The 25,478-nt window shown below is 43.7% G+C and overlaps 2 protein-coding genes across 2 annotated transcripts; one reads left to right on the forward strand and one right to left on the reverse strand.

The window, feature by feature from the left end:
- Nucleotides 1–1,182: 1,182 nt before the first annotated feature.
- On the reverse strand, nt 1,183–11,921 carry NSL1 (NSL1 component of MIS12 kinetochore complex). Its single transcript, XM_075750002.1, has 7 exons — nt 11,841–11,921; nt 11,485–11,569; nt 10,255–10,341; nt 7,475–7,605; nt 4,912–4,966; nt 2,055–2,122; nt 1,183–1,461 (listed from the first exon to the last, which is right to left on the reverse strand). The coding sequence occupies exons 1-7, from the start codon at nt 11,919–11,921 to the stop codon at nt 1,183–1,185; spliced, it is 786 nt and encodes a 261-aa protein (XP_075606117.1).
- Nucleotides 11,922–12,019: 98 nt separating this feature from the next.
- TATDN3 (TatD DNase domain containing 3) lies at nt 12,020–17,295 on the forward strand. Its single transcript, XM_075749217.1, is given in 11 exon segments — nt 12,020–12,143; nt 12,146–12,204; nt 12,278–12,310; nt 12,424–12,497; nt 12,656–12,740; nt 13,403–13,465; nt 14,579–14,688; nt 15,087–15,142; nt 15,359–15,471; nt 16,583–16,663; nt 17,076–17,295. Coding segments are annotated over 11 exon segments (927 nt in total). The 5' UTR covers nt 12,020–12,034; the 3' UTR covers nt 17,220–17,295.
- Nucleotides 17,296–25,478: the final 8,183 nt, after the last annotated feature.

Consider the following 25,478-nt stretch of genomic DNA (forward strand, 5'->3'; position numbering starts at 1 on the left):
ATATGATTAAATATACAAAGTCTCAGTATAGATGCTCACCTTTACAAAATAAACGATGCTAAAATCTGTCATGTTTTCTTGAAATTTTTCAGTCTCTTAGACATTAAGTTGGACCTATCTTCTTACCACAGTACATTTCATTAATAAAGCTTCTAAAAACCCCTTCCATTTACTGTGTGAGAAATACACTACATATTAGACATGAGTATTTACTGCAAGCACATGCAATCATAAACCAAAAAAAGTTATGAATGGTTAAGGCACAATGCTCCATTTAGTAGTGCTGTGCAATCCTCCAGGTACTAGTCTGTAAAGAAAAAGAAAAAAAGTAAGCTAGCTCAACTTAACACCATTTACTGGTAGCCTATACTGATCTTTAAAGTTTAGTCAAACATCACAAACACATGCATGACCCAAGTCAAGATCCTGTAATGTGTAGAAATATTGTCCAGGAAACCCCCAGACTGCATAATTGGATTACATGAAATGAAATATCAGATGGTAAGATGTGGATGGTTGCATCCTTGTTCAGAAGAGCACATTGTAGGTAAATACGTACAGTTACTAAAATTCCAAGTTTAAACAAACACGACTATAAATAAGCCCAGCTGACATCAATTCAAGAAAGGTGGAATAGCAGGGACCAATGTCACATTTCCATGTGAATTTTCTAAAACTTGTAACATCGTATCAAATCCGCTGTTTCCAATATGCTCCAGTATGAATTTCTTTTTAATTTATTTATTAAAAACCCCAGCTGCCCGACTCAGTAATAAATGAAGGTGCATTAGGAGAATTAGATGTTCTCCAACCTCTTTAGAGACATGCTTAATGTAAATGAGCGCTTAGTGGTTTACTGAAAGACTGCCTGCATACATAAAGCACGTGCACAACTGAGAAGCATGAAGACTCAAGCTAAATGCTGTAATAAAAGAGCAAAAAATGAGAGTTAATTGGCAAATACACTTGTTGGATATCAGATGCTACTGGTATGCGTAGGCTTTCATACACCCATCAGTGTAACAGTAAAAATATAAATATTTAAAAGGATCAAAGACTAAATAATTAAGAAAGCTCCCACATATAGCACTGAATTGGAGGGGAGTCAAAGGTTTAAGACAACTGAGCACACTGAGTAAGAGTACAACTGAGTTTCCAATCTGAAAATACTAAATGAGAAATTCATGTGCTGAGAATAATTTTCCTCCGTCGAAGCGGGTAGCGTCTTCTTTCTGGTGAACTTGTAGGTTTTTTTCTTTTTAGCAAAACATAAGGATTGTTGCTGGTATCAGCATCTGTTGGTGTGACTTCTCCTGGTGACACGAAATTTTGGACGTTATTTTCATCCTTTGCCTTGCAACCAGCAAAGACTTCTTGCCGCAGCTTGCAGAGTTCCAAGGTTGGTTGCCAACTTAACGCTTGGGAAAAACCTTCTGCTCTTTCTATTAGTGCTGGGAGAGACTGCAAAAACAAACCCAAGTATCTCAAGTTACATGGGAAAAGTAATGGTTACAATGAAGGAAATATGTTAATTAGATTCTGACAGGCACAAAAGCTTCAGTGTCTGCAGAGATGATCCTTAGGATGGCAGGTGAAGGGCGGGAAGTCGGACCTACCAGCCTAACAGTGACAAGGGTCTGCTCTCAGAGGCCATGCAAAGAGTATGCCAAGTTTAAATGCTCCTTCATTACATCTCTTAAGCTGAGTTAGTATTACAGGAACACCACAGTTCATGTCTAAGGTGGTACTGAAGTAATATAGGTCTTCCAAAGATGGGGGTTTTTTTTGGATGCTGCAGTTCTAAAATCTCTGTCAAAGATATTTCCTGTAGCCACAGGGTAATCTTCCTTACTACCATGTGAGGGGGAATGCTTTACAGATTCAACTCCAGCAGTCCCAATCTAAAGATGCACTTGCTTCAAAAGTACACATGCAGGCTTTTTTGTACAAAACCATAACCAAGGTGAGTGAGAACTCCTGCCTTGTGACATATTATCAGATCAAAATCAGAAAATAAAAAAAATTATCCTCTTGGGAGTATGCAGAGATCTCACCTTCATTGCTCCACTGATCTGTTTGGATGCCATTTCTGTCACCTGCTTCAGATGCGTGATGTAAGCATCTACAGAAAAACATAAAGCACAAATAAATGTCTGAAACGTTAACTCCCTCCCCTCAATACTTGCTATTGGCTTCTTAGAAATTGGGACAGAAGAGAAGTAGAGTCCCTGAATAAAACTTAAACCTATAACACATCCCTTTCATTATAGCATTGAGGATGACAGCTTATATGTTTTATCTTACTATTATTCTTTATCACTCAAAATGTAGTAGTGTCTAGCAGTCTCAACTATGGCAAGCCACAAAGTTCTTCCCTAGAAAACCTACAGCTTATACAAAACATGAGACACAAAGACAGTATTTGACATAAAGGAAGAGAACAGTTATAAAGAAGAAGAAAAAAAAAAACCAAACCTGTTTTCAAACCTTTCAAGCTCATATTACATGTGAAAAAAACGCATGAAAGAAGGAGAATAAACACAACTGTGGAGAAAGTAAGATGAAGGAAACTCATTTTAAGGAGAGGAAAAAATAACCTTACAGCTCCAACAAGTCAGCTTTTGCAATAAAGGCTACATTTTTCTCCTAGCTTAATGTGCCAAGCATTAACACCAAGAATGAAAAAGAACCAAGCATAAACAACATGACCTGCATTAATTCTGCTGGGTTAATAAGAAAAGAAAGAAAAAGAAGCTTTCAGGAACACTAAAGCAGACAGGAAGTACAGAATACTGGGGGCAAAATGGCATATATTTGATTGCAGTAGCAATATGATAAGATCATCAGCACAATATATGTTTTTGACAATTGATTTACAAGCGATAATAATTCTTTACTCAAGAGTTAAAACTCTTTCAGTTATTATAAGCCTGATTCGTGTATTCTCTGCCATTATTCAGTCTGCAATGCTAGGCCATCAACAAAAATTTAAAACCAGCAGATAAGCAAGTGTGCTCCTGGGAACTAAGCAGGCTCACCTCCACTACTATTATTTTTCTGTAGGCTTTCACCAGTGCCTGCAGTAGGATACGACATTAGATGGTGCACACCCCCCTAAACTCTTTGAGGGTTAAACATGACATTCTGCTTTGAAGTCAATCTCATTAGTGACTTCATTAGTGCTACCAAAGATAATTTAAGTCAATCACTGTACTCTAGCACAGGATGACAGCGATCCCCTGCTGAAACGTAGTAAGCAGCAAGAGACGGTGTTTTGTTAAATTGTCTGTCCGCACGGCCAATGTGCTGATCAGACATGGTTTTGGAAGGCATAATCCATGCATGAACATGGATGCTACAATGCACTGTCATTCAGAGTTTGGAAGGAAAAACAGTCAAACAGCAGCCTCTAAGTACACCACAGAGTATTTATGAATGGACATTCTCTAAAAGAAGGACATCACCATAATGAAATATTCTTACAGTAGAGTACTGGGATTAGAAGACTGGTGATCCTATGAAATGGTAAGGAAGGAGTTAAGTAAAAGTAATTATTTGGATTATTCCAGTTATACAGAAAGACTGACACACAGTTAAATGAAATTTGCCTGCAGGAGTTCAGCTTGACATGGACAGCATTATATTCCTCAGTGTTCAAGGCTTTCCAAAACATAGGGAAACGAAAAAAGGAAACGAAAGGTATTGAGTAATCTAAACATTTTTGGTTTCTGGCCACTGTACTTGCTAAACTGGGATACATAAACTTCCCAAAGACTACAGAATACTAAAATTCAGCACAAACTCTATGCTATCTTGGCTAGGACTTTACTGTTACCAAACCTAAAAAGGCAATACCTTAGTGCAAGCTGTTACTAATTTACAAGTAGTAGTTAATTCACATGAAAAAAGCACAGATCTGGACTCTAGAAACCAAAAGAAACCCAGATATGAAGCGACACTCTTTACTACTCCTGTTAGCTGCTTTGCTGCACAGGCTGGCATTTCTGGAAGCAACAACTCCTGTTTACAAAGAGGAAATGATGCTTAGAGTAGAAGGCAGATAGCAGGGTGAGAACTAGAAGATTAAGCTCTGCTTCTCAAACTTTACCACCACTGTTTGCTATAACAGCTTTATATTATGTGCAGTAATCCATAGTGGGGGTTCTGTAACCATGCTTTTCAACTTAAAACAGCATTGGTAAATTCTGTCATTTTTCAATACTTAAGAACAGGGAAGACAAAACTTTTCATTTCTTAAGGCCAGCCTCAAAAAAAGCACATCCCAATCATCAACTGCAAAAAAACCTGCCTTGTTCCAAGGAGTTTGTATAAGGAATAACCTTTCAAAAGCATACAGCAAACTCACAATGTTGTTTGCAGTTTTGCTTCTAAACCAACCCTTACAAATGTCACAGGCAGGATAAAATCTGACGCATGCTTTGCAAGTTAGGAGAGTCAACATTGCCATCACTGAGTACTACACAACTGCTTTCAATTCCCTGAAGAAACTGACTGATTAGGAAGAGAGACTGAAGCATTTCTAGTATTCATGTAAAAGGAACACAAGAACGGTCAAAGTATAATGTCAGCGATCCATCTAGTTCCCCATCTGGCCTCCACCAGAGGTGAAGGAAAGAAGTAAGAAAACCTATTGAGGGCAGCTCTGTGACAATTTCTACCCAATACCCACACAGCCAAGAACAGTGCCTAACAGCTGATAGCACTTAGAACAAGAGAAACAGGTACAATAAACTGATGCAGGAATACTTTCAGTTATGACAAGCTTGTAGCTATTTTAGTTAATTATTTAAACAGTCAATTTTAAACAAGTTTAAAGAAAGCTTCTAACAGCTAGCCAGTAAGGTAGGCAGTGCTTCCTTAGTACAGTTGCCCTCCCCACCAAATCTTTACCTTGAGAAGGCTGTGATCTTATCTCTTCTGGTGTTACAACAGGCTGGTAGAGCTTCTGCATATTGAAAAAAAAAATAATTCTGAAATACCCTCTTGGTTTAATAGACATCTAATATACATATAGCAGTCAGAACAATGGAGAAAGGCTAATACAAGGAGATGGTGGTGAAATTATTTAGATTTTTAAAAATGTAGTAGATGCACAGTTTATATTTACTGGAAACAGTGTTCTGGTTAACAGTTAAGCTCGTTGGGAACACGTCTCCAAAATCTGCTTTAGTTTGCAGAATTCTAACTATTAAAGCATGAGAACCAAACTGAAATCCAGACATTTTGGAAGAAGCATTGCCACCCGCTGCACAACTGAGGAAAAAGAGCTGCTCTGGCTTCTAAGGAGCCATTCACAAAAACAGTACGCTTTCACAGAAAAGCAAACTTGAACAAAGGGTACATTAAGACAAAAAGTTAAGAAAAAGAAAACTATTTAAATGACTACATTCTAGCTTTGCAATACTTATGCATAAATAAGAACACTCTCCTTCACAAACCAGGCTCTCTGGCTTTTTGGTCCTACTGTGAGTCTTGTAACTTGACATTGGTTAATTGTGACATGAAGTTAACTAATAATAAATAATGAATACAACTAATACTTAGTTATATTATAGGTGGAATTACAAGTAACTACCAGGGAAGAAGGAAACAAAGCAAAGACATGGGAATGTAAGTTATACCATCTGCAAGTCAGTATTTTTCTCCACTTCAGGAGCTGTCCCTCAACCTTCTTAACCAAAAGCAAGTAGGAGGAAAGTTAATTATTCCTCCCTGTAGTTTTACCAGAGCAAATTTTTCACAGTTCACACATCTTGTTAGCAAGTTTACAGGAACAGCTCCAAGCAGAAGAACAAACATTGCTTGCATTATCCTCAAACATAACAGAACGTATTGACTGAAAACCTACGGGATGATCTCTTGCTTTGGCAGTTATAGGGAGATCACCACACTAAATGAACAGTTCTCTCCAGATGCAGTTAAATACTGCATCTTGACAGTTGTTCTTTATGCCTCAGAAAACACACATCACAGGAGTAACTAGGATCAAAAAAGAACATAAAAATTCCTAAACCAAAAGCAGAGAAACAACTAGCAGAAGTAGCTGAGAGGGGAAAAAAATAGCCACTTCATTTACAGAGATAAACTAAAAACTTTCTGTATTTTGCAGACATTTTTAATTAAAAAAAATCATCTAGTGGTGGTGGTGTAAAATTCGAAGATATTAGCAACAGAAAAAAAAGGTAGTGTGAGGGGTATTCTAAATAACTAATCCACTTTGGGACTCAGGTAGAACATGGGGTTTTTTGTGGAAAAATAAAAGGTCTTGTTAAATCTTCGTGTTACACAATAGCGTATTTTATTTTAGTTGATTTGTTTGTTTTACATACTTCATATATTGACAAAACATAAAGATCATAAAAGGCAGTAAGTGTAAGATTGTATCTCAGATTTACGATAAATATATACCCATGTGCTTTTACTTACTGTAAATCATCTATGCCTGGCTAACCTAGAGAGTGAGTTACTTTTGTCAATTTTAGTCCTCAGAGAAGCAGTGCAGGCTCTTAAATGACTTCCTAAAAAAAAATAATCTCTGTCTTCTTTAGTACAGAATCATAAAATAGCTGAGGTTGGAAAGATGGTCTAGTCCAAGTCCCTTCTGAAAGCAGGGCCAACTACAGGAGGTTGCTCAGGGCCTCATCCAGTCAGGTTTTGAGTATCTCCAAGGATAGAGACTCCACAGTCTCGCTGGGCAACCTGTGTCAGCGTTTGCCTGTCCTCACAGGTTTTTTTTGTTTTTAATGGTTAAATAGAATTTCCTGTATTTCCACTTGTGCCCATTGCTTCTTGTCCTTTTTTTCCCCCCAAAGAAAATTGACCTCTAATTAACCAGCAGGTAAGCAAAAGGCAGACCTAATCTAACTGCAGGAAAGAAATTTAGCAACCAAGAACAAGACTGGGTTGTTTAATGCCAGTGATTACTTTACACTCAAAGTCAAAAAACCAGAGAAATTACCTATTCTTGAATCCACTTTTTTTTTCTTTACTGAAAATACTTACTCAATAGTTATTAGCTCAACAAAAGTACTTCGGAAAACACAGACATCTTTTTAACAGTCATATACTGCACATGATAATATCTATCTGTACATATCATAACATTTAGTATTTCAACTAGCCTTCAGCCAAGGATTGCAGAAAACCAGATTTGACAAAATAGGTGTATACAGACTTGTAAATCATGAGTCACCATGTTGAAGCAATCTGCTTAAGTGACTTGCTGAACTGTGCCACAGGCCCAATTCACTCACAGTCACACCACTTTGTAGTAACCCTAATTTTACTGAAGAACCAATTAATGCAAAAAGCCAATTTCATCATATGACAAAGAATCAAAAGCAACTATGGGAAGGAGCTTAAAGATCAGCATTGGGTGATTTATTTCTTCAAGTTACATGTGATCAGCAGCTACTATATGCAAAGGTTTTCTGAAAAATTTTACGTTACTCACCAACATCTCCTGCTCCGCTTTCATGGCTTGGATAGCATGCATCAGTATCTTTTTAGGCCACTGTTTACGCTTTGTTGTCGTCTCTACTATTAGTTCATCAAATTGATCTTCAAGAATTTTAATACTGGAGCCTAAAAATGACAAACACAAAAAGTCATTGTAGAAATTCTCATATTTTTTTTTTAATTTGAGACAAAGTTATAAGGAAAAAAACAGCTTTAGATCTGAAATAAGAAATCATGCATGATTATCAATGAAGATATAAATATATGTTTTTGATCTCCTTGTTAAGGCAATATAGAAATTGGAGCACAAGTTGATGTTGGCCAGTTACTTTTGAAGTAAATGAGCTGGGGGGTGAAGTGGGGAACCATCTGGGAAAAAATCAGAACTGTATTTCTCCATAAACTCTGAATCTATGAAGAAAGCCTCACAAAGAATCAGCTATCTCTTGAGATGATTTGTTTTTCAACTGAAGAAAAGCAATGCAAGTTGCAGCAGGAAAAATGGTTCATCTGTGTAATTTACAAGCATTAAACAAACACCAACTGTCCAAACAGTAATTTGAAGCCTGATTTTATATCACATGGAACACAAGTATGCAGTTTAACATGACAATATACAACGCCACCCTAATCAAACAGGTTTCCTGGAAATACTCGGCATCCTGACAACATCTGTCATTACCAGTCATAAGAAGTTTGCAAAAACCAATACATCTGCTTCCAACATCTGAGGGTCAAGAGACTGTATGTGGTAGGAGCTAACTTTCAGAGCTTGCTTTTCTCATCAAAAGAGTAGACTAAATACCTAGAACATATTTTCAGCTGTCACCTGGTGTTGTTACTACAGCTACCCTACCAAAGGTAATAGCAATCTTGGAGAAGCTAAGTAAACTTAACAATTCTAAAAGCTTAAGATACTATTTTAAAACCAGTTTCAAAATTTAGACAAGCAAATGCCTGCACTTTCTTGATATCACACGCCATCATTACAAACTATACAAAAATTAAGAATTATAGAAGAAAACAGAATTAACTGCTCTATCTTATATTCTAACTGTAACTGAAAGGCAGCGCGTATTTCGATATTCTTCTATCTGCACACTCCTATATTTTTTTCTTCCCCAGTGGAGATTTGAAACGTTGACAATAGTCTTGCATTTTTTATTTTTTAACTGAATTTTACAAACTCCTTAGCATTTAAATTCACTGTTCCCACTAACGTGTTGAGCACAACTTGCAAACCATGCAATGTTTTCCATCTAGTGGTAAAGAATGGATTTTGAGCACCCTCTCTTGGTCAACCTGTGCAGAATCAGGTGATTGTAAACCTCAGAAAGGCAAAATTAAGGTGTTAAGAGTTTGTGGGTTTGTTTTGTTTGTTTGTTTTAGGATCACCATGAAATCATTTAAGTGTAGGGAGGAAAGACTTGAGCCACTGGTCAACGTAAACACTGAAGGCACAAAGTGCCAGATCACTTGGTGATTCAAACTGGATCAGAGATGGCAAGTGATTAAATTTATGCCAAATTAAAAAGCACAATACAGTCCTTACACCTGCTTTATGCCAGCTGCAGGAAGATGACAGTATCTCAGCTGGCATAAAGCTAGACTTGTAGAGACAAAGGATAACTTACTGAAAATAACATCCATCTGAACAAAGTTTTCCTGTTAAGAAAATCCTGTTAAGAATTTTTGAACAAATTTGAACTAGTGAAGTGAGCCTGAATCAGTTCAGCCTTTTGCATGACAAGACCAGTGCATTTTGGACCTTGTAGTCAAAGGAGTTGGAGTTTTATCATTCTAGAACTACAACTGCAGAAGCTTCCTGATCAAAAGCAGTTCGAGTAGCTCTTTCTCCATAGCCAGTTCAATATATCTGCATTTTCAGCTTTGTGCAACTGTAAAAAGCATCAAGTTGCAGGCAAAGAACATCTAATGCTAACACAGGCAAGCACATGAATCGCACTGAAATTGTCTTTTGACACCAGACTACCAAGAATCTCCACTACTATTATCTGAAAGACAATAATTATAGATGTATATATTACATATAAATACACGATTATATAGCAATAATTTTAAACATTTACTTAATTTGTATATTAAATAGTAGCAATAGACATACTACTAAGGTCTCTTGATAGGAAGAGATCTTGGCCAACGTCCCCAAGACAAGATCACTCAGGCTGGAAGGGCCCTCAGGAGGGTTATCCTGACTCAAGCCTCCTGCTTACAGCAGGGTCAACACCCAGTTCAAACCAGGTTGCTCAGAACATTTTTGTCCAGTTGGTTCTTGGAAGCTTCCAGTGATGGAGACTACACAAATTCTCTAGGCAACCTTTTCCAATGCTCAGTTATCCTAACAGTCAATTTTTACTTCCTTATATCACATCAGAACCTCCCCATTCAATTTGACCCTTGTGTCTGGTTCTCCCACTGCACACCTCAATAAATAGCCTGGCTCTATATTCCCAGTAACCTCCTCATAGGTACTGGAAAGCCAGCTTGTCTTCTCTGAGCTAAACAAGCCAGTTCCCTCAGTCTCATCTCACAGGGCAAGCACTCCCGCCCTCTGGCCAGCTTAGCAGCCTCTGATGAACTCACTCCAGTTTATCAACAACTTGCACCTGCACCTCTGCAGGGGTTACGCCTTCCCAGGTTTAGGGCTGTGCTTTTTGTCCTTGCTGAATTTCATGAGACTCCCAGATGCATTTCTCCAACCCGTTTACGTTGCACTGAATGGGCCTGCCCTTGAGCATATTCACTACGTCCCACCCTGGCTGATGTCAGCTGCGAGTTGAGTGAAGGCACCTTCCATCTCCTCCTCCAGGTCACAGATGAGGACATTAACAAGAACAGGTCCTACAATGGACACCCGAGGAATTCTGCTTGTAATCAGCCCTCAGGTAAAAGTATGAACCATTAAACACTACCCTCTGAGCTCAGTGATTCAGCCACGATTCTCACCTACCTAGACCATAACACCCTAGCCTGGATGCTCTGGGAGGCTGTGTCATTGAGTACTGAAGCAATTCCAACGGAATGCAACCAAAAGGGCTGGCATCTGGAGCACATGATGCCCAAGAAGCAGCTGAGGGAGCTGGGTCTGTTCAGCCTGGCGAACAGAAGGCTAGGGGGTAATTTAACTGCTACCCTCAACTACCTAAAGGGTGGTTCTAGAGAGGACAGAGGCAAGCTCTTCTCAGAGGCACACAGCAAAAGGATCAGAGGCAACAGACAGGTTACGGTAAAGGAAATTCCAACAGGCTACAGGAAAAGAATTTTTCACCATCAGGGCAGTGAAACACAGAAACTGACTGCCCAGAGAGGGCAGGAAGCCTCCGGACTTGGATCTTATTACTGTGTTCTAGCTTTAAAAACAGATCACCTTACCCTATTCCATTTAATTTTGTATACTCCCTTTATTCTGATGAGAGAAGCTGATGAAATAGAACATGCTCTTTCCTAACCCCTCGAGTGAAAAATCTTGCTTTGAAATAACGACTTCCTAAAAGCTTGCTGTAGACTTTCCAGCAAGACAGCTGCCATTAAGCTCAGTTAAATGTTTATTTTTCCCATATTAGTATGAGATACTTTGGGATTCTCTAAGCTATTTTTCTCTGGCAATCACGAGCTGATCCTTTAAGTTATGTAGGCACCATACCAGTGATAGCTGGAACCCGTGCCTCAAGATCTATAAGGATCTCGATAGAGGTGTCAAACAGCGCAAAGGTCCTTCAGATAAAGCTGTTTCCCCTTCCCTTGGATACAAATCTCTACACGTCTTTCTTACTCTTCTTTTCATTTATGAACACCACTCTACAAGAATCATGCTCCTGCAACGCAACACTTCAGATCCTTACACGGGCACATCCGAGCTGGAGTTTGACTTTACCTGCTCCGTGAGCGTCCTTACTGCCACGGACACCTTGGGGGAAAACTGCCCAATTAAAAATACCCAAAACAAATCCACTCAGCAGGAAATTAATGGAAACCAATGCATACCACTCTGCAGCTCCGAGTCGTCTGAAGTCTCCTCCCAGGGCTGCCCATTGATGGTAACGTTCTCCCGCACCGCTGTTTCGAAGTTCTGCAAGACACGGGAAGGCTTGAGAAGCCATCCTTCGGGCACAGGCACGCTACGCCTGCAGCTGGAAAGGCCCCTCCTGCCTCACCGCCCTGCCCGGGGTGGGGTGGCCACCTCGGGGGAAACGGCTACGGGATCCCCCCCAAGCTAAGGGCTGACACCACGGCGCGCCTCAGCTTCGTGCCGGACCCCGGCTGGAGCGGGCACAAGCGCCCAGAGACGAGGTCCAGCAGTGCCGAGCCTCCCCGCACCCCGTTACCCGCCTCAGCCTCACCCAGAGCGCGTCGCCCGCAGCGGCGGGGCCGCCCGGCTGCCCCTGGGCCAGGGCCCGCACGAAGGGCGCGCAGAGCGCCATCACCTCGCTCAGGCCGCGCCGCGAGCAACACGGCACCCGCGGGTCCCGACCGGCGGCGACAGCGGCCGGGCTGGGCGGCGGCCCCGCGCCCGCCTCCCCCAGCGGCGGCAACAATGGCGGCGCCGCGCCAGCCGCCATTTCCCGCCTCGGACGCAGGGAAAATGCCGGCCCGGAAGCGGAACCCGCGGCCTGCCCGCCTCTTCCCCTCAGCCCCGGGCGCGGCATGGCGGCGGCGGGGCCGGTGGATTGCCACTGCCACCTCGCCGCGCCCTGCTTCCAGGCGGTGAGGCGCGGAGGGGCGGGAGGGGGCGGTGCCGCCGCGGCCCCGGCGCTAAGGCGGTGTGTGTCTCTTGCAGGACGTGGCGGCCGTGGTGCGGGCGGCGGAGCAGGTGAGGCGGTGGGCAGCGATCCTCTCCCCCGTCCCCGCTCCTCTCCCCGCTTCTCCCCCGGCCCCGCCGCCCGATCGGGCCTTCAGGGAGACGGGAGTTTCTGTCTGCCGCAGGCAGCCGTGTCGGCGCTGGTGGTGGTGTCGGAGCAGGCGGGGGAGTTCCGGAGCGTCGTCGCGCTGTCGGAGAGGTGCGAGTCCGGCGGGGGGGGGGGCCGGCCGGCGCTCACCCGTGTCCTGGCTGCGGGGTCCGTGCCTTGGCTGCCCTCTTCCTTGGTCAGGCTGCCCTTTCTTTTTGATTTTACTTGTTCTGTGGTTCTCGCGCTACTGGTATCTGTTCCGTGCCTAGATTCCCGGGGTTTGTTTTGCCGTGCCTGGGAGTTCACCCGGTTCAAGAGGTTTCGCCAGAGGAGCAGCGCAGTGTTACTTTGAAGGTAAAACACGTCCCGGTTAGATTAGCACAGCTACAAAATGCTGCTGGGACTGCTCAGGGCAGATGACGGGATGCTCTGGTCTGCCTGATTTAACTTCGGATCTGCCCAGTGATTTGTACCCACTTCTGTAATGCCAAAGACACAGCGGACCAAATCCCAGAGTCTCTTAGCGCAACCGTTTGTCTGTGTTAGTCCTAAAGCAGAATTGTTCACTGGAGTCATCTGGCCGTATTGCCGAGGTGAAACAGTTTTAAAAATCCCATGTGAGTGCTTTGCTTACAGCGAACAGCACACGTGTGTGTTTGCAGATGTCCCTCTGTTAGCATGGGATCTGGAGGGTGACCCTTTGTGCCCTTAGCCTGAAAAACTTGGAGAGGTGCCTGCAGCCGTTTAATATTACCAGGCTTTTTATGGGCCTTGTTTTAATTACCTCTTATGCTCCTGTGGAAATACCACCTTGAGATGAAGGGTCATTAACAAAGAAGGGAAATCCTGCAGGTTTCTAAAATCTGTCTGACCACACAGCTCACCGTAAAGGCAAGTTTTTAAGGTACAGAATTTAAGAACAATGAAGGATACTCCAGTTTAATCATAATACTGAGTTCATACCCCTTCCATCTTGTGAAGGCAGCAAGGGTTGCATCTTTAATTTGTTCTTGCAGGATCTGGATGCTGCATTGCCGCTTATAGAACTCTACAAAGATAAATTGGTGGGGATCGGAGAAGTAAGTATAATTCTGTAACTTGTTTAATTGTCTATGGCTGCGGCAGCATCTGTCACCAGAATTACAGAAACGTAGTGAATGCTTGGTTTTGTGCGTACAATAAGTATGGCTGTCAGTCTGAACAAGCACTAAGTCTGATTTGTAGTTCTCTTAATGTGCTTTCCTTCATAGATTTGCCTGATTCCCTCTTTTCGTTCATTATCATTGTTAGGAAATAGATGGCATTTATGCTGGTGGATTTAGTAGGAAGAATTGCATAGTTATGCTATATTGTCTTATAGCCAAATGTCTTTTGACCTATTCTCTGGCACGGCGACATGTCAAGCCACATTGTAATCCTCATTCAGATCCTTCTTGCCTTCTTCCCTGACAAAGTTAGCCTAAACTATGATTTCAGCACACCTCACTGACTTGTACAGTCCTTTTTCCTTGTGATCCCTCATCTGTCTGTATCTGTGTGTTGTCTCCTGTCTTACATTTGTTTATAAACTAATTGGGGCTTAACAGCTTTAGGGTAAAGTCTGCCTCTTGTGTTTGTTGGTACCGGAGGGACTTATGGCTGGTTCTGCACTGGCTGCAGTTATTGGCAGAGCTTTGTAGCTAAACTTGCCGTGTTGTGCTTGTACTGTATATCAAGGACTTTGGTTGATGTAACTGTGAATGGGGCTGCTATGACAAACTTGAAATTTTGCCTGAACATGTTTAAATAAAAAAAAAGTAGAATTAATGGGTAATTTTTGCTAGAGATAGGACTAAAACTACAGGTTCGGGTCAGAAATTTGGCTCGTATTGGAGATCCAGATTTGAGATTTAATGTGAAATAATATTCAGTAGAATATAAACCCCCAGAAAACTAGTTATAGATTAAAATGTTAAATACACTTGTTGGTAACTGTGTGCCCACAAATGCTTTCATAGTTGAAAAGCTCATGGTTGAGAATGGATTCCTTTCTGAGTTAAGTTACAGTTGATCTCATTTTAATTGAAGTGTCTAGTATATATATTTTGAAATGCCTTGCAGGTTTGAAGAATTTTTTTCCTTTATATATGGCATCATGGTTTAGTCAAGCGTTAGGTCTGGAAAATTTTTTCACTTCTCTTCTTGTACTGTAGGTTGGACTAGATTTCACTCCCAGATTTGCCAGCACGGATGAACAGAAGGAAGGACAAAGACAGGTTTTGATCAAGCAGATTGAGTTAGCAAGAAGACTGGATTTGCCTTTGTACGTTTTGTTTATACTAGTAGGAGAATTTGCCAGATCTCAGTAATGTGGAAATATTTTCCAGGATTTGTAGTTACTAAGAGCCCACAGAACTTTTCTTACATGGATTGAACTGGCATTAGTGTCCTGTCAGTCTCCAGATTGAGCTTTAATTATAGAATTTTCCTTGTGTTTGCACTTGAATACAGTGGTCTTCTGTGTCATGTTCTTGCTGTGTTGTTGCTATATCTTCACTGTAGCTAGAATGATTCACATATACGTCTCTAGAATTTTTCCCTGATAAAAGGTGTAATACAGATGAATTATTTTCTTCCCAAGCTTCTGTTAATTCATTTGTGTTTACAAAAAAAAAGTATTTTGCTGAATTTCCTAATGCTGGGCCTCTCCTTGCTTTGCAGAAATGTTCATTCCCGCTCAGCTGGAAGACCAACAATTAATCTCTTAAAGGAACAAGGTATGTGTTTAGTGCCTTTTCTCTGCCATGGTTTTTGTCAACAGAATTTCTTCAGTTGTGCCATGTCCTCACATCAGTTTGTGTACATGAAACTTGGTAGGAATAGTGCAGAGAGTCTGTATTCATTTTTTTGTGGGGCCAGGGTCCCATTGGAAGCTTACATGGCAGATCTGCTGTAAATGCTGTTAATGGTTTGGTTTGCTTCTTTTCTCTGAGGTGCTACAAAGGTGTTGCTCCATGCATTTGATGGGAAGCCATCCGTAGCGATGGAAGGGGTGAAAGCTGGATACTACTTCTCCATTCCTCCTTCCATTATAAGGAGTGACCAGGTAAGATTTAAAGGGGTTTGCTCCTTCTTGGTGCTTGGGGATTGCAGGTAATAGCTGACAGCTTCTCATGATGGCAAACATGACTGGTTTCACTGTGCAGCTCAAGAATATGCTTGGGTTTTAAGTCTGCACAGTTTGAAGTGGGACTAGCAGTACTCACATAGGGTTGCTGTCACCTGACACTTCTCAGTAGAAGTTTCAGTTGCTTATAATGTTGCATGTTTTTACTTCGGCTAAATTTCTTCCTGGGGCTTTTGCCTTAGCTAGAATTTTTGGGGGAAATTTTGGCTAAAACAGCTCAACTATTCCTGAGAAATGAGGGTATAAGAAAATAGGTATTTTTTTCTCATTTTAATGTGGTTTCTGCTGAACTCTTCTTTGGAAGCTTCTGTCACTGTACTGTTTTAGAGTAGGGACACGACACATGGAAAAGGACTAGTTTCTGTCTCGGTGCTACGGCACTTTTGGTTCAAAAGGAAATCTGCTCGCAATTGTCTAAGTTACAGACATTTGAAAAATTGTGATTATCACAAGGTGCACCCAGCAAAGCAGCAGCTAAATTGCTTAAAGACGGAATTGGTCAGCTTCAGCCCTTGATTTGGTGTATCTATCCTGCACCATCTCATCACTTTCTGTGATAAGCTCAGGACATGTAAGAAAGGAAGAGGCAGGATTCAAGTGGAGGGGCTGTGAGGGATGGATATAGATGGGGATGAGGCTAGGAGCTTGGAGAAGGGAAAGCAAACTGGAGACATAAAAGCAGAGATGGGAAAAAGGTACACAAATATTATATATACAGAAAAATAGCAAATTAAAATTGCATTGGCAGCTCTAAATATACAGTATTTTGTGCAATATAAATAACAATGGATTCAGTGCTTAGATAATAGTACTTCAGATATTTAGAAAACAAGATAATCCTAATTTGAAGGGACTTCTTGAGCAGCTGCTGGTATCCTTGCTTTCATTCTGAAATTGTTGATAAAATGCAGTGACACCAAAGTCTTCTGACATTGATTTTAAACACAGAAGGTATCCTCCCTTTGTACATTTTTTTTTCCTACAGGTCTAAGCGCATAAAGTGTTTAATAGCTGTCTTATTTTCTTCAAGAAGCAGAAACTTGTGAAACTGTTACCTCTGGAAAGTATGTGCTTAGAAACTGACTCTCCTGCTCTGGGGCCTGAAAAACAGGTAAATGGTTGGGGGAGGGACTTCTATGTATGTATATCTAAACCCACACCTTATGGAGGTGAGTTACTGGCATGGGAGAGTGAAGTCATGTAAGCATGGACAAGGGATGAAAGAGGTTGCCAAGTGAAGGGTTTGAGGTGAACAACTCCCTGTTTCTGAGACTGGGAGAGGAGAAGAAATTCCAGGAATAGGCAAAGGGGAAAATAATCCAAGAATCATAGAATAATTTAGGTTGGAAAACACCCTTAAGATCGAGTTCAGCTGTAAACCAAGAAGAATAGATAGATATATATGTAATTTCTCTGTCACAGATGCCACAATCTGCCTGAAGTTGCGTCAGGAGGTACTGAATCTCAAACACCTGTCATCTGTAGGGATCTGTAATTTGGTCTGTTGTGGTCTTTTTTTTCAGGTGAGAAATGAACCAAAAAATATTTACATTGCTGCAGAATACATTGCCAAAATTAAAGGAATTCCAGTTGAAGAAGTTGTAGAAGTGACTACACAGAATGCACTGAAAGTGTTCCCCAAACTTCGTAACTTTCTTCGGTTATAGACGTAGAAACTGAAATATATGATATTGCAGAAACTATTATTTATGGTATAATAAATAAAACCAACAAACACCTTGTCTTAAAGTGGAGTTTTGCTGTTCGGATGTTCACGAACTGAGCAGTGTGTTACATAGATGCATAGGATGGATAGAATGAATTTCTCAAATACCTTCTTCAGTATACACCATTATCATCTTTTAGATGTGATAAAGACAGGTTGCTCATTTGCATCCCTCTTACTTCTCTGACTAGGTAAAGAAGAGCACCATAAAAGTGTCAGTTTAGTTTCTTGGACTCCTTGCTCAGCTGCTCCTAGCCTGGGAGATGGCTAATGTGCAATCCTTTATGTCCCTTTCATTCCTTAATTTCTGCGGACTGGAAGTCACTCAGTCGTGGGCCCACTCATGCAAACTGCACATCTCTTTTTTTTGAAAAAAAAAACCCCAGCTGGACAGACATTGTCTGTATGTCACGTTGACTGAGCTCTGTGAGTAGTGCAGAAGCAACACCTCTGATTTCTTTCAAAATACAGTTGGAAGGAAAGAGTTACAGTCCTTCTACCCTTTCTTTTCCCTTGTATACAGTAATTTAGTTGCTCACATCTTCGCTATTTCGAGGAGAGTTTGCTTTGATGGTTTAATTTTCTTTTTTTGAATCATATACAAAGGAAGAACCCTGGGTTTGGTCTTATTTCAAGGACTTGGTCTTGTGACTGCTCAGTATCAGGAGGCATGGGATGTGGAAGGTAAACAAGCCCAATTTTGTGAGATCTTGGAGGTATCTGTCCACTGTGGATTGTGCTACGTTGGCCAGTGTCCTAAAAACTGAATCTTGTGCTCTGTCACAGCACCTGTGTGGATATGGGCCTGTTGCAATACTGAGCAAAACTTTGCTGATTGTCAAACAGCAATGAACAAGGTGAGTAATACATGACACAATTGTTCTGAGGGCTCATGGGGAAGCAGAGGCTTTGTCTCCCTAGGGGGAGTTTTACTAGCTCAGAGAAGAAAATACACAAGTATTAACTTAATCCTTGACCACCTCAGGTACATAATCATGCATCACCAGTCTGTGGTGAGAGCATTTGGCTTTAAGATTTGAGCATGTTTCTTCTGTATCATTTTTCAGATTAGACTCCTTCCTGTCTTGATGGCTAGAGCATCTTACCGGTTCCCCCTTTGGAAAATGGTTTATAGTGCCTTATTCTGGATTCATCTGATGTCTGCTTTTTCAGGTGAAAGACTGCAAGCCAAGGGCTTGGGTGTTTTTCCTGTCTTGAGGATGCAGATGGAGAAGGTATCAGTTCCCAGAAAGTTTAAAAAAAAAAAAGGGGGGGGGGGGGCAAAATCTTGTAGTGTGATACCCATCTTAAACTTCTGGTTTCCTCTACATTTTCTTCCTCAATTTCTTAAAACCATATTGTCAAGAGAGGTTTGTTTTGGGGGGTTTTTTGCTATCTTTAGGAGAACAGCTGTGTTCTGCTTTTTGCCTAGAGTTAGCATATTAAGTTTAAACATACATTCCTAAACAGTTTTCAGCCAGCAGCAGTCAAGCAAACTTGAATAATTTGTCTACTACAATGCATATTCAGATCAGCAAACATCTGGATCTTTGCTGAATGTTTCACCCAAAGTAGTTAGAGTCATTTGTTATCCTGGATCTACAGGCTGCATTTCCATGACCCTGGGTGAAGGACAGAGTTTACCTCAAGATGGTGCTAGAGAACAGGTATGCAATAGCCTTAAGACTATTAATGTGGTTGACATTAATGATTATTAATAAGGTCATAGAAGATGCTAAACACCAGGCAGCCTTACACGTGCTTCCTGCTGCCTGTGTGAAGGGAAGCCTCCCAGTATTGCATGGGAATGCAATTATGTGTGGAGATGCTCCCAGTAAAAAGTCAGGCAATGCTGAAGTGTTTGCAGAGTTTTTGCCTTGTTATCAGCCTCTGTGAAATTCTTAGCCTTGGATGGAAACTGGTTCTGTAAAAGGGGAAATGTCAGGTATTTAGTCTGCTCAAAATCTCTCTCTCTGCAAGAGGGTGTCGTGGTTTAACCCAGCAGGCAGCTAGAACAACCCCACAGCTGTTCGCTCACTCCCTCCCACCAGTGGGATGGGGGAGAGAATTGAAAAGAAAAAGAACGTAAAACTCGCAGGTTGATCTAAAGACAGTTTAATAGGATAGAAAAGGAAGAGAATGATAATGATAAAAGAATATACAAAACAAGTGATGCACTGCACTATTGCTCACCACCCAGAAACAATGTTCACCTAGTGCCTGAGCCGTGCTGCCTCCCAGTTACATACAGAACGTGACGTCATATGGTATGGACTATCCTCTTGGCCAGTTTGGGTCAGCTGTCCTGGCTGTGTCCCCTCCTGGCTTTTTGGGTGCTCCCCGCCTTCTCGTTGGCAGAAGCTGAAAAGTCCTTGACTGCTTGGCAACGATTAAAATATTAGTGTGTTATCAACATTATTCTTATCCTAAATCCAAACCACAGCACTGTACCAGCTGCTAGGAAGAAATTTAACTCTATCCCAGCCGAAACCAGGACAAGGGGTAACATTACTATGGTTCAGGCTTAGCCTCAGATGATACCTGGCCTGAGCTCTCAAATCATTTTTGCTGCTGCAGCATTGCAAAAACCAGTTGATGAGCTCACGTCCCACAGCTCCCAGCTTGTCAGGGCACTGCCAAGGGCAGCCAGCTCCACATGGGCCGTGGGGGGTTCTGCGGGACAGCCTGTGCGCCCCAACCCTGCTGCAGCAGGGCCCAGAGGTGCTTGCGGTGGTATGGGAGCGTGGTTGGGGCTGGGGAGGGAAGCACGGGGTTGCTTCCCCCTCTGGGTGAGGGAAACCTGGCATTGCAGCAGCTGTGGGTAGGGCGAGCCTGGCAGGGTGCCTGGGGCAGAACAGACCCGCTTTGTCCTCTCCTTAGACCTGCGGCGCCTGAGCTAAGTCATGGCGTAGGTGGCCTGGTGCTCCACAAAAGGAAAACGCAGTGTCATTCCCACCCCGTCTCGGCATCCCTAACAGCAAACAAGTGTCAGAAGTAGCACCCTTTCCCTGGTGCCGTTGGTTTTGCTGCCCGAGCTGTGCCCCAGCCACCTGCAGCCAGCTCCAGGGCGGGTGGCAGGCATTGGAAATAAAGTCATTACTTTATGCAGGAAACCCAGCTTTTGAAGGCGCTCACTCAGGACTAAGGGTAGCTAACGTGCGGGGGGAGTAAGTGTGGTTTCCAGGCTAGAAAACATCGTTGATCCCTGTGTCATCCTGTGCCTTTACCTCAAAAGGGGAATTTCTCAGAGAGCCTGCATTTCGCCTGGTCCAGAGGGGCTCGGGAAGGCTGGGCAGCTCGTGGGGGAGCCATGTGGCCGCACACCATGAAACCCTCCGTCCCCACAAAGACTGGCCTTAGCAATATCGGGGTGTGTGCTGAACCCTGTTGCAGCCTCTCAGGTTGTCTGGACAAGCCATGTCCCCTCCTCCATAGCGCAGGACACTGGAGCGGCCAGGGATGTACTGGGGGAAGGGCGCAGTGTAAATTTAGCTGGATAGCACGTTCAGCTTTCAGGAAACCTGAGGGGAAATGAGAGAGAAAGTACAGAGTTAGTGGAGACTGAAGTTTTCTTTTCAGTCATGCCATTAATTTTGGGGGACACTAACAGCCCCAGTGAGCTCCGTCCCATGGAGATGGATCGGCACAGATGGTCTGCAGCAGTATGGAAAGCTGTAGGTCCCAACCTCCATCTGATACCTTTAGCCATCACCTTTCCCTGGGATGCTACAAACAGCAGACCTGATTGTACTTTGTATAACTCCTCATGTCCCTTTACCTTGCGGGATGTACATGATGTGATAGTAAAATCAAGAAAGGTTTGTGACTTCTTTGGCGTAATTAGTGCCTTCAGAGTGCCTCGCTCGTTAGTTGGTACTCTGTTGTTGATGCAGCTCTGGCTGGTACAGCTTCTGCCAGGGAAAAAAAAGCCCCATGTTGCTCGGTTTTTTCCAGGCTTAAAATAATGCATGCAGATGCGTTGTGTGCACTAGGGACTCCCACATGTGCAAGGGCTTACAGTGAGCGCATAGCTTAGCACCAGGCATAAATAATGAGGGGGATGCAGGGTGACAGTAATAAGGTGAAGGTACTTTCCATAGGCTAAGATGTGGAGCTTGTAGACCTAGAGAACTTCTAAAGTGGATTTGTCTGTTGATAGAGACAAAATAGTGGACCAATGTATGCCATCAATGGCTACAAAATCACACGGAGGTACTTTGCACCTTCCTTGTTCAATGAACGCCTTGAATCAGTAGCAGGGGCTGGAAAGACACTGAAATTTCAGCTCCTCAGCTGCCTGGTGTCATCACCCTTTCGCTACCCACGCCAAGCTGTTTGCAGGACTCATGTGGAACAAGACTGAAGTGATTTTGCCTGAAGGCCAAGTGACTTGCAAGAGTGGAGTGGGTATAGTAGAACTAAAAGGCTCAGCATAAGTCACTTGAACTCCTCAGATCCTGGAAGTCCCCTCTTAGTTCAGGACCAAGAGCTGAGGGTCTGTCTAAGGACTCTATCTGTGCTCACTCAAATGGTTTTGGAGGGCTGCATGTGGAACATCCTCCCAGTGCCTTTCTTCTAAAACTTGGCCTAACAGGGCATGAATCTGCTGAACTCTGGGGACAAACCATGAAGGCGATGACTTTTTCCAGATTTCAGCATGGGAACAAGCAAGGAAATGGTGATGAAGCCAAGTGGATGATATGCTGTTTAATCCTGCTGTTGATTGTGATAAGAGTTTAAACAAATTGACCAAAGACTTTTACTGGAGGTGCTTCCAACAGGCTCCTATGCAATGCATAGATAGGTTCTTTAGAGGCAAAAGCAAATAAATAATTGGCTGGAAACGCAACTTTCATCACTAATGAACTTCTGCTTTTGTTTGTTTTTTCTTTAACGCAGGCTGGGGTTCAAGCCTCTGTTCCCATTACAGAGCAGGAAAATGAATTTGAGAGAGTCACTGGCTTAGCAGAAAGGTTTGTTGTTCTTCTCTTTGCTTTCTATACGCGGTACAAAGATAACAGCTGAGATCAAAGAAAGGATACAAATTGCCGTAGCACCTAGTTGTCTCAGCATTTTCCTCTTCAGCAGGTGGTTATCCATCCGTTCATTTCCCCCGCTGGGGGTGGCTTTTCTGTGGGTGTGGGTCGCTTGGGGCACAGGCATGATAACCCTCACTGCCCTACGTGGGGGCCCCACCATGCGGCGTGTGCAAAGGAACCTCTTCAGGGCCTGGCAAGTTTTTATTCCCCCTCTTTGAGTTGCTGCGAATAACAGAAAAGTGAGAAAAAATCGTGAGGCTCATGGCCCTAACGAACCCGTGGCAGGGGCAGGAACCGATACCCGGCTTCCTGAACGCTCGGTGCTGCGCACAGAGAGATGCTGCCAACGAGGCGCTTAATGCAAACACAGATCGGTGCTGCTACTGCACCCGGGTCTGCTGATGTAAATGGTGACGTGGTTCACCTGTAAAAGCAAAAATGATGATGCACTGGGACAAGGAGTCTGCAGGAGTAAGGTGCAGCTGCCTCTGCCCTAAAAACCAGCATAACGCACGGTGCCACCGTTTGGCTTGGCTGCCGCAGGGGGCTTTGGCACAGATCCGCTGGCACGTGGAGCGCTTGTCACATAGCAAGTGTGCAGGTGGCATCAAGGATCTTAAGGCAAAGCTGAAAAAAACCTAGAGAAGTGGCATATACAGCAGAACAGGAAGAACCTGGCTTGTTTTCAAAGGGCTGTGATCTGAAGAGCAAACAACTTCTGCAACAGCACTTGGGTCCACATCTCATGTCATACCAAAGCGACAGTCAACATCAAAATAAATGGATTTTGTCTGCAGTGCCTGGGTGAGGTAATATGCCTGCACATACTGCCTTCAAAGGTAGGCAAGGCGGCGCGGTGTCCATGGTCGGTGGCTGCAAACAGACAAGCCCAGCCTGCCATGGCAGAGCACAGGCACCACGGCGTGGCTGAGCAAACCTTCAGCTTCCCAGCACAGGAGCGAGTACAGCCACCTGAAAAACCATGAAGCAGCACTGATGTGGGGGGAAGCAGGGCTACATCCCCCTGTTTTCGAAGTGCAGGGGGTGAGACATGGAAGAATCACATCGGCAGCGTGATTGAATGCATGATGCCCCAGAGGTATCACCTGGCAGGCAGCTGGGTCAGCGCACGGTCTGTGTCGGGGGCTGGCTGTTAAAGCTTGCCTGCAGAGATGGGAGAGCTTTCTGTGCTCCCACCCTGCATAGTCCCTGTCGATGAAGCCCACAGTGCTAAACAGCAGCAGAGCTGTGCCCTGTGGTACCGTGACAAGTGTCTTCTCCACCTGCCGCAAGGTCCCTGTGCTGCTGGCATTTACTGCACCCAGGCCATGCCTGCTGCTGGGGAGTGACAGCTGATGTGCCCCTGCCTCCTCCTGCCCCCCAAAGGCATCCTGACTCCACCACAGCATGTTCGGGGGTTCATCCGATTCAGAGTGGGGCAGACGGGCAGGGCAGCACCATGGTCTGGGTGAGGCTCCTGGTGCCTTCCCACATGGTTTTTCTATTTCTGTGACAGGGGGTGGACACTGAGTTTAACTTTTTTAATATGTGCATAGTCAGATTTTGCGTCTGTTATTTTGGTTGTGCCCGGGCTGTATGTTCTGTCACCAAAGAGTGCAAATGGATGCTTGACTCCTTGCCAGTGCCCAGCTGCAGTATAGATAAAGTACAAGTGTCCCCCATTGATAGAAGAGAAGTTATCTCACAAGCAGCCACAACCAATAAAGCTTTTTCCCACCCCAGGGATTTGTGACCTCCTCACCGCAGCAATCCCAGTCTCCTACTCGTGTACTGTGATGCTCCCATTACAGCCCAGCGCTCCCAGTGATGCATTTCCAGTTCCCTCTATGTGTCCCTGACCCCTACCATGGTACTACCAGCTCCTCTGCATACCCTCTGGGCTCTGCCCGCCACGGTACCTCAGCTTTCTTCTGCATCCCTGTGGCCTCCCTGCAATTTCTCAGCTCTCTTCCTCTCTTCCTGCCTGCGCTTGTTGGATTGCCATTTGGGCAAGAAATGGCACGTGCTGAAATTAGTCCAGAGCTGGGCAGGTATAGCTGCCGGCGTCAGACTCAGCAGCTGGGTGTGTGCCTCCTCTCGTTAGCCCTGAGGGGGATTGGAGAAGGTTGGTGTCATCTACATTGCCAACACCTCTCACAAACCTTGTAGGAACTTTGTACCTCCAAGAGCTCTGTCCGTCTGCCAAATTTTGTTGACCTTTGTCAAAAATGGTGAGTTGTGGGTGTTGGCCAGGTGACAGCATGACCATGTTAACTGATTTCCATGGGAAGGTGTATATGTCAGATACTGCATCCCCCAGGTGGAACTGGACCTGCTTCTTGGGACCTCCTACGTCTGCTCAGCACATGACCACTGGTGAACCCGTGAAATGGAAAGGACCTGGGATTATCTAGCAGGAAGGTCTGTCTTTGTGAAGTGCACTGCCTGGAGAGGGCAGCTTTGAAGTCCCGATTGGCACTGGCTTATTGCTATAAATATATAGAAAGAGCATTTTTGTGCTCAGGACATTTTTGGACACACAACAAAGGGGGAGGAAGCGAACAAATGGAGCGAGCGCTGTGGGAAGAAGTTAAATGGAGCACTATGTGGGGAGCTGCAATCAAAGCATCACTAGGTAACTTCCCTTCTCTTTAGGGGTCATTATTCCTGCCTGGGAAAGTCAGGGTGGACCTCACCTCTTTACTACACAAGACCTCTGGTGCTGAGTCGAGGCAATGGCAAGCACACATGCAGCGGGCTAATGTGGTACATAATATGCACGAGCAGATGTCAGCACTCTCCAAAATCATCCCTTCTGCACTTCCATTGAGTGCAGCACATCCATGGCCAGTCTGTGTGTGTGTGTGACCATTTACCCAAAGAGATTGTTTCTTGATCGACACCTGGAGGCTGCCGTGGTATCAGGATACTCAGAGCTTCCTCTTGGAGTCCTTAGGATGCCCTTTTTTTGGAGAGGTGCAGCTACATGCAGTCTTGCTTCATCCCTGCTGGCTTAGTGGATGCAGGTTGTGGTAGGGGAGGGGGAATGCTGGGGCATCACTCTGAGGAGGGTAAGTTCTGGGCCTGTTGCCACCAGTGGCTGATAGAGTTGAGGTTCAGCAGGAGCCCTGCTGGTAGAGGCTGTCTTGCCCCCATGTCCC

The sequence above is a fragment of the Balearica regulorum genome, chromosome 3, assembly GCF_011004875.1.
Source record: "Balearica regulorum gibbericeps isolate bBalReg1 chromosome 3, bBalReg1.pri, whole genome shotgun sequence".
NCBI lineage: Eukaryota > Metazoa > Chordata > Aves > Gruiformes > Gruidae > Balearica > Balearica regulorum.

Bases quoted from the DNA above. Each gene is read 5' to 3' on its own strand.
- NSL1 (XM_075750002.1), bottom strand. From the start codon at position 11,921: ATGGCGCTCTGCGCGCCCTTCGTGCGGGCCCTGGCCCAGGGGCAGCCG. The intron at 11,570-11,840 runs GTGAGGCTGAGG...CGTGTCTTGCAG, and splicing joins CTGCGGGCGACGCGCTCTGG to AACTTCGAAACAGCGGTGCG. The intron at 2,123-4,911 runs GTAAAGATTTGG...GTTTTTCTGTAG, and splicing joins AAGATCACAGCCTTCTCAAG to ATGCTTACATCACGCATCTG.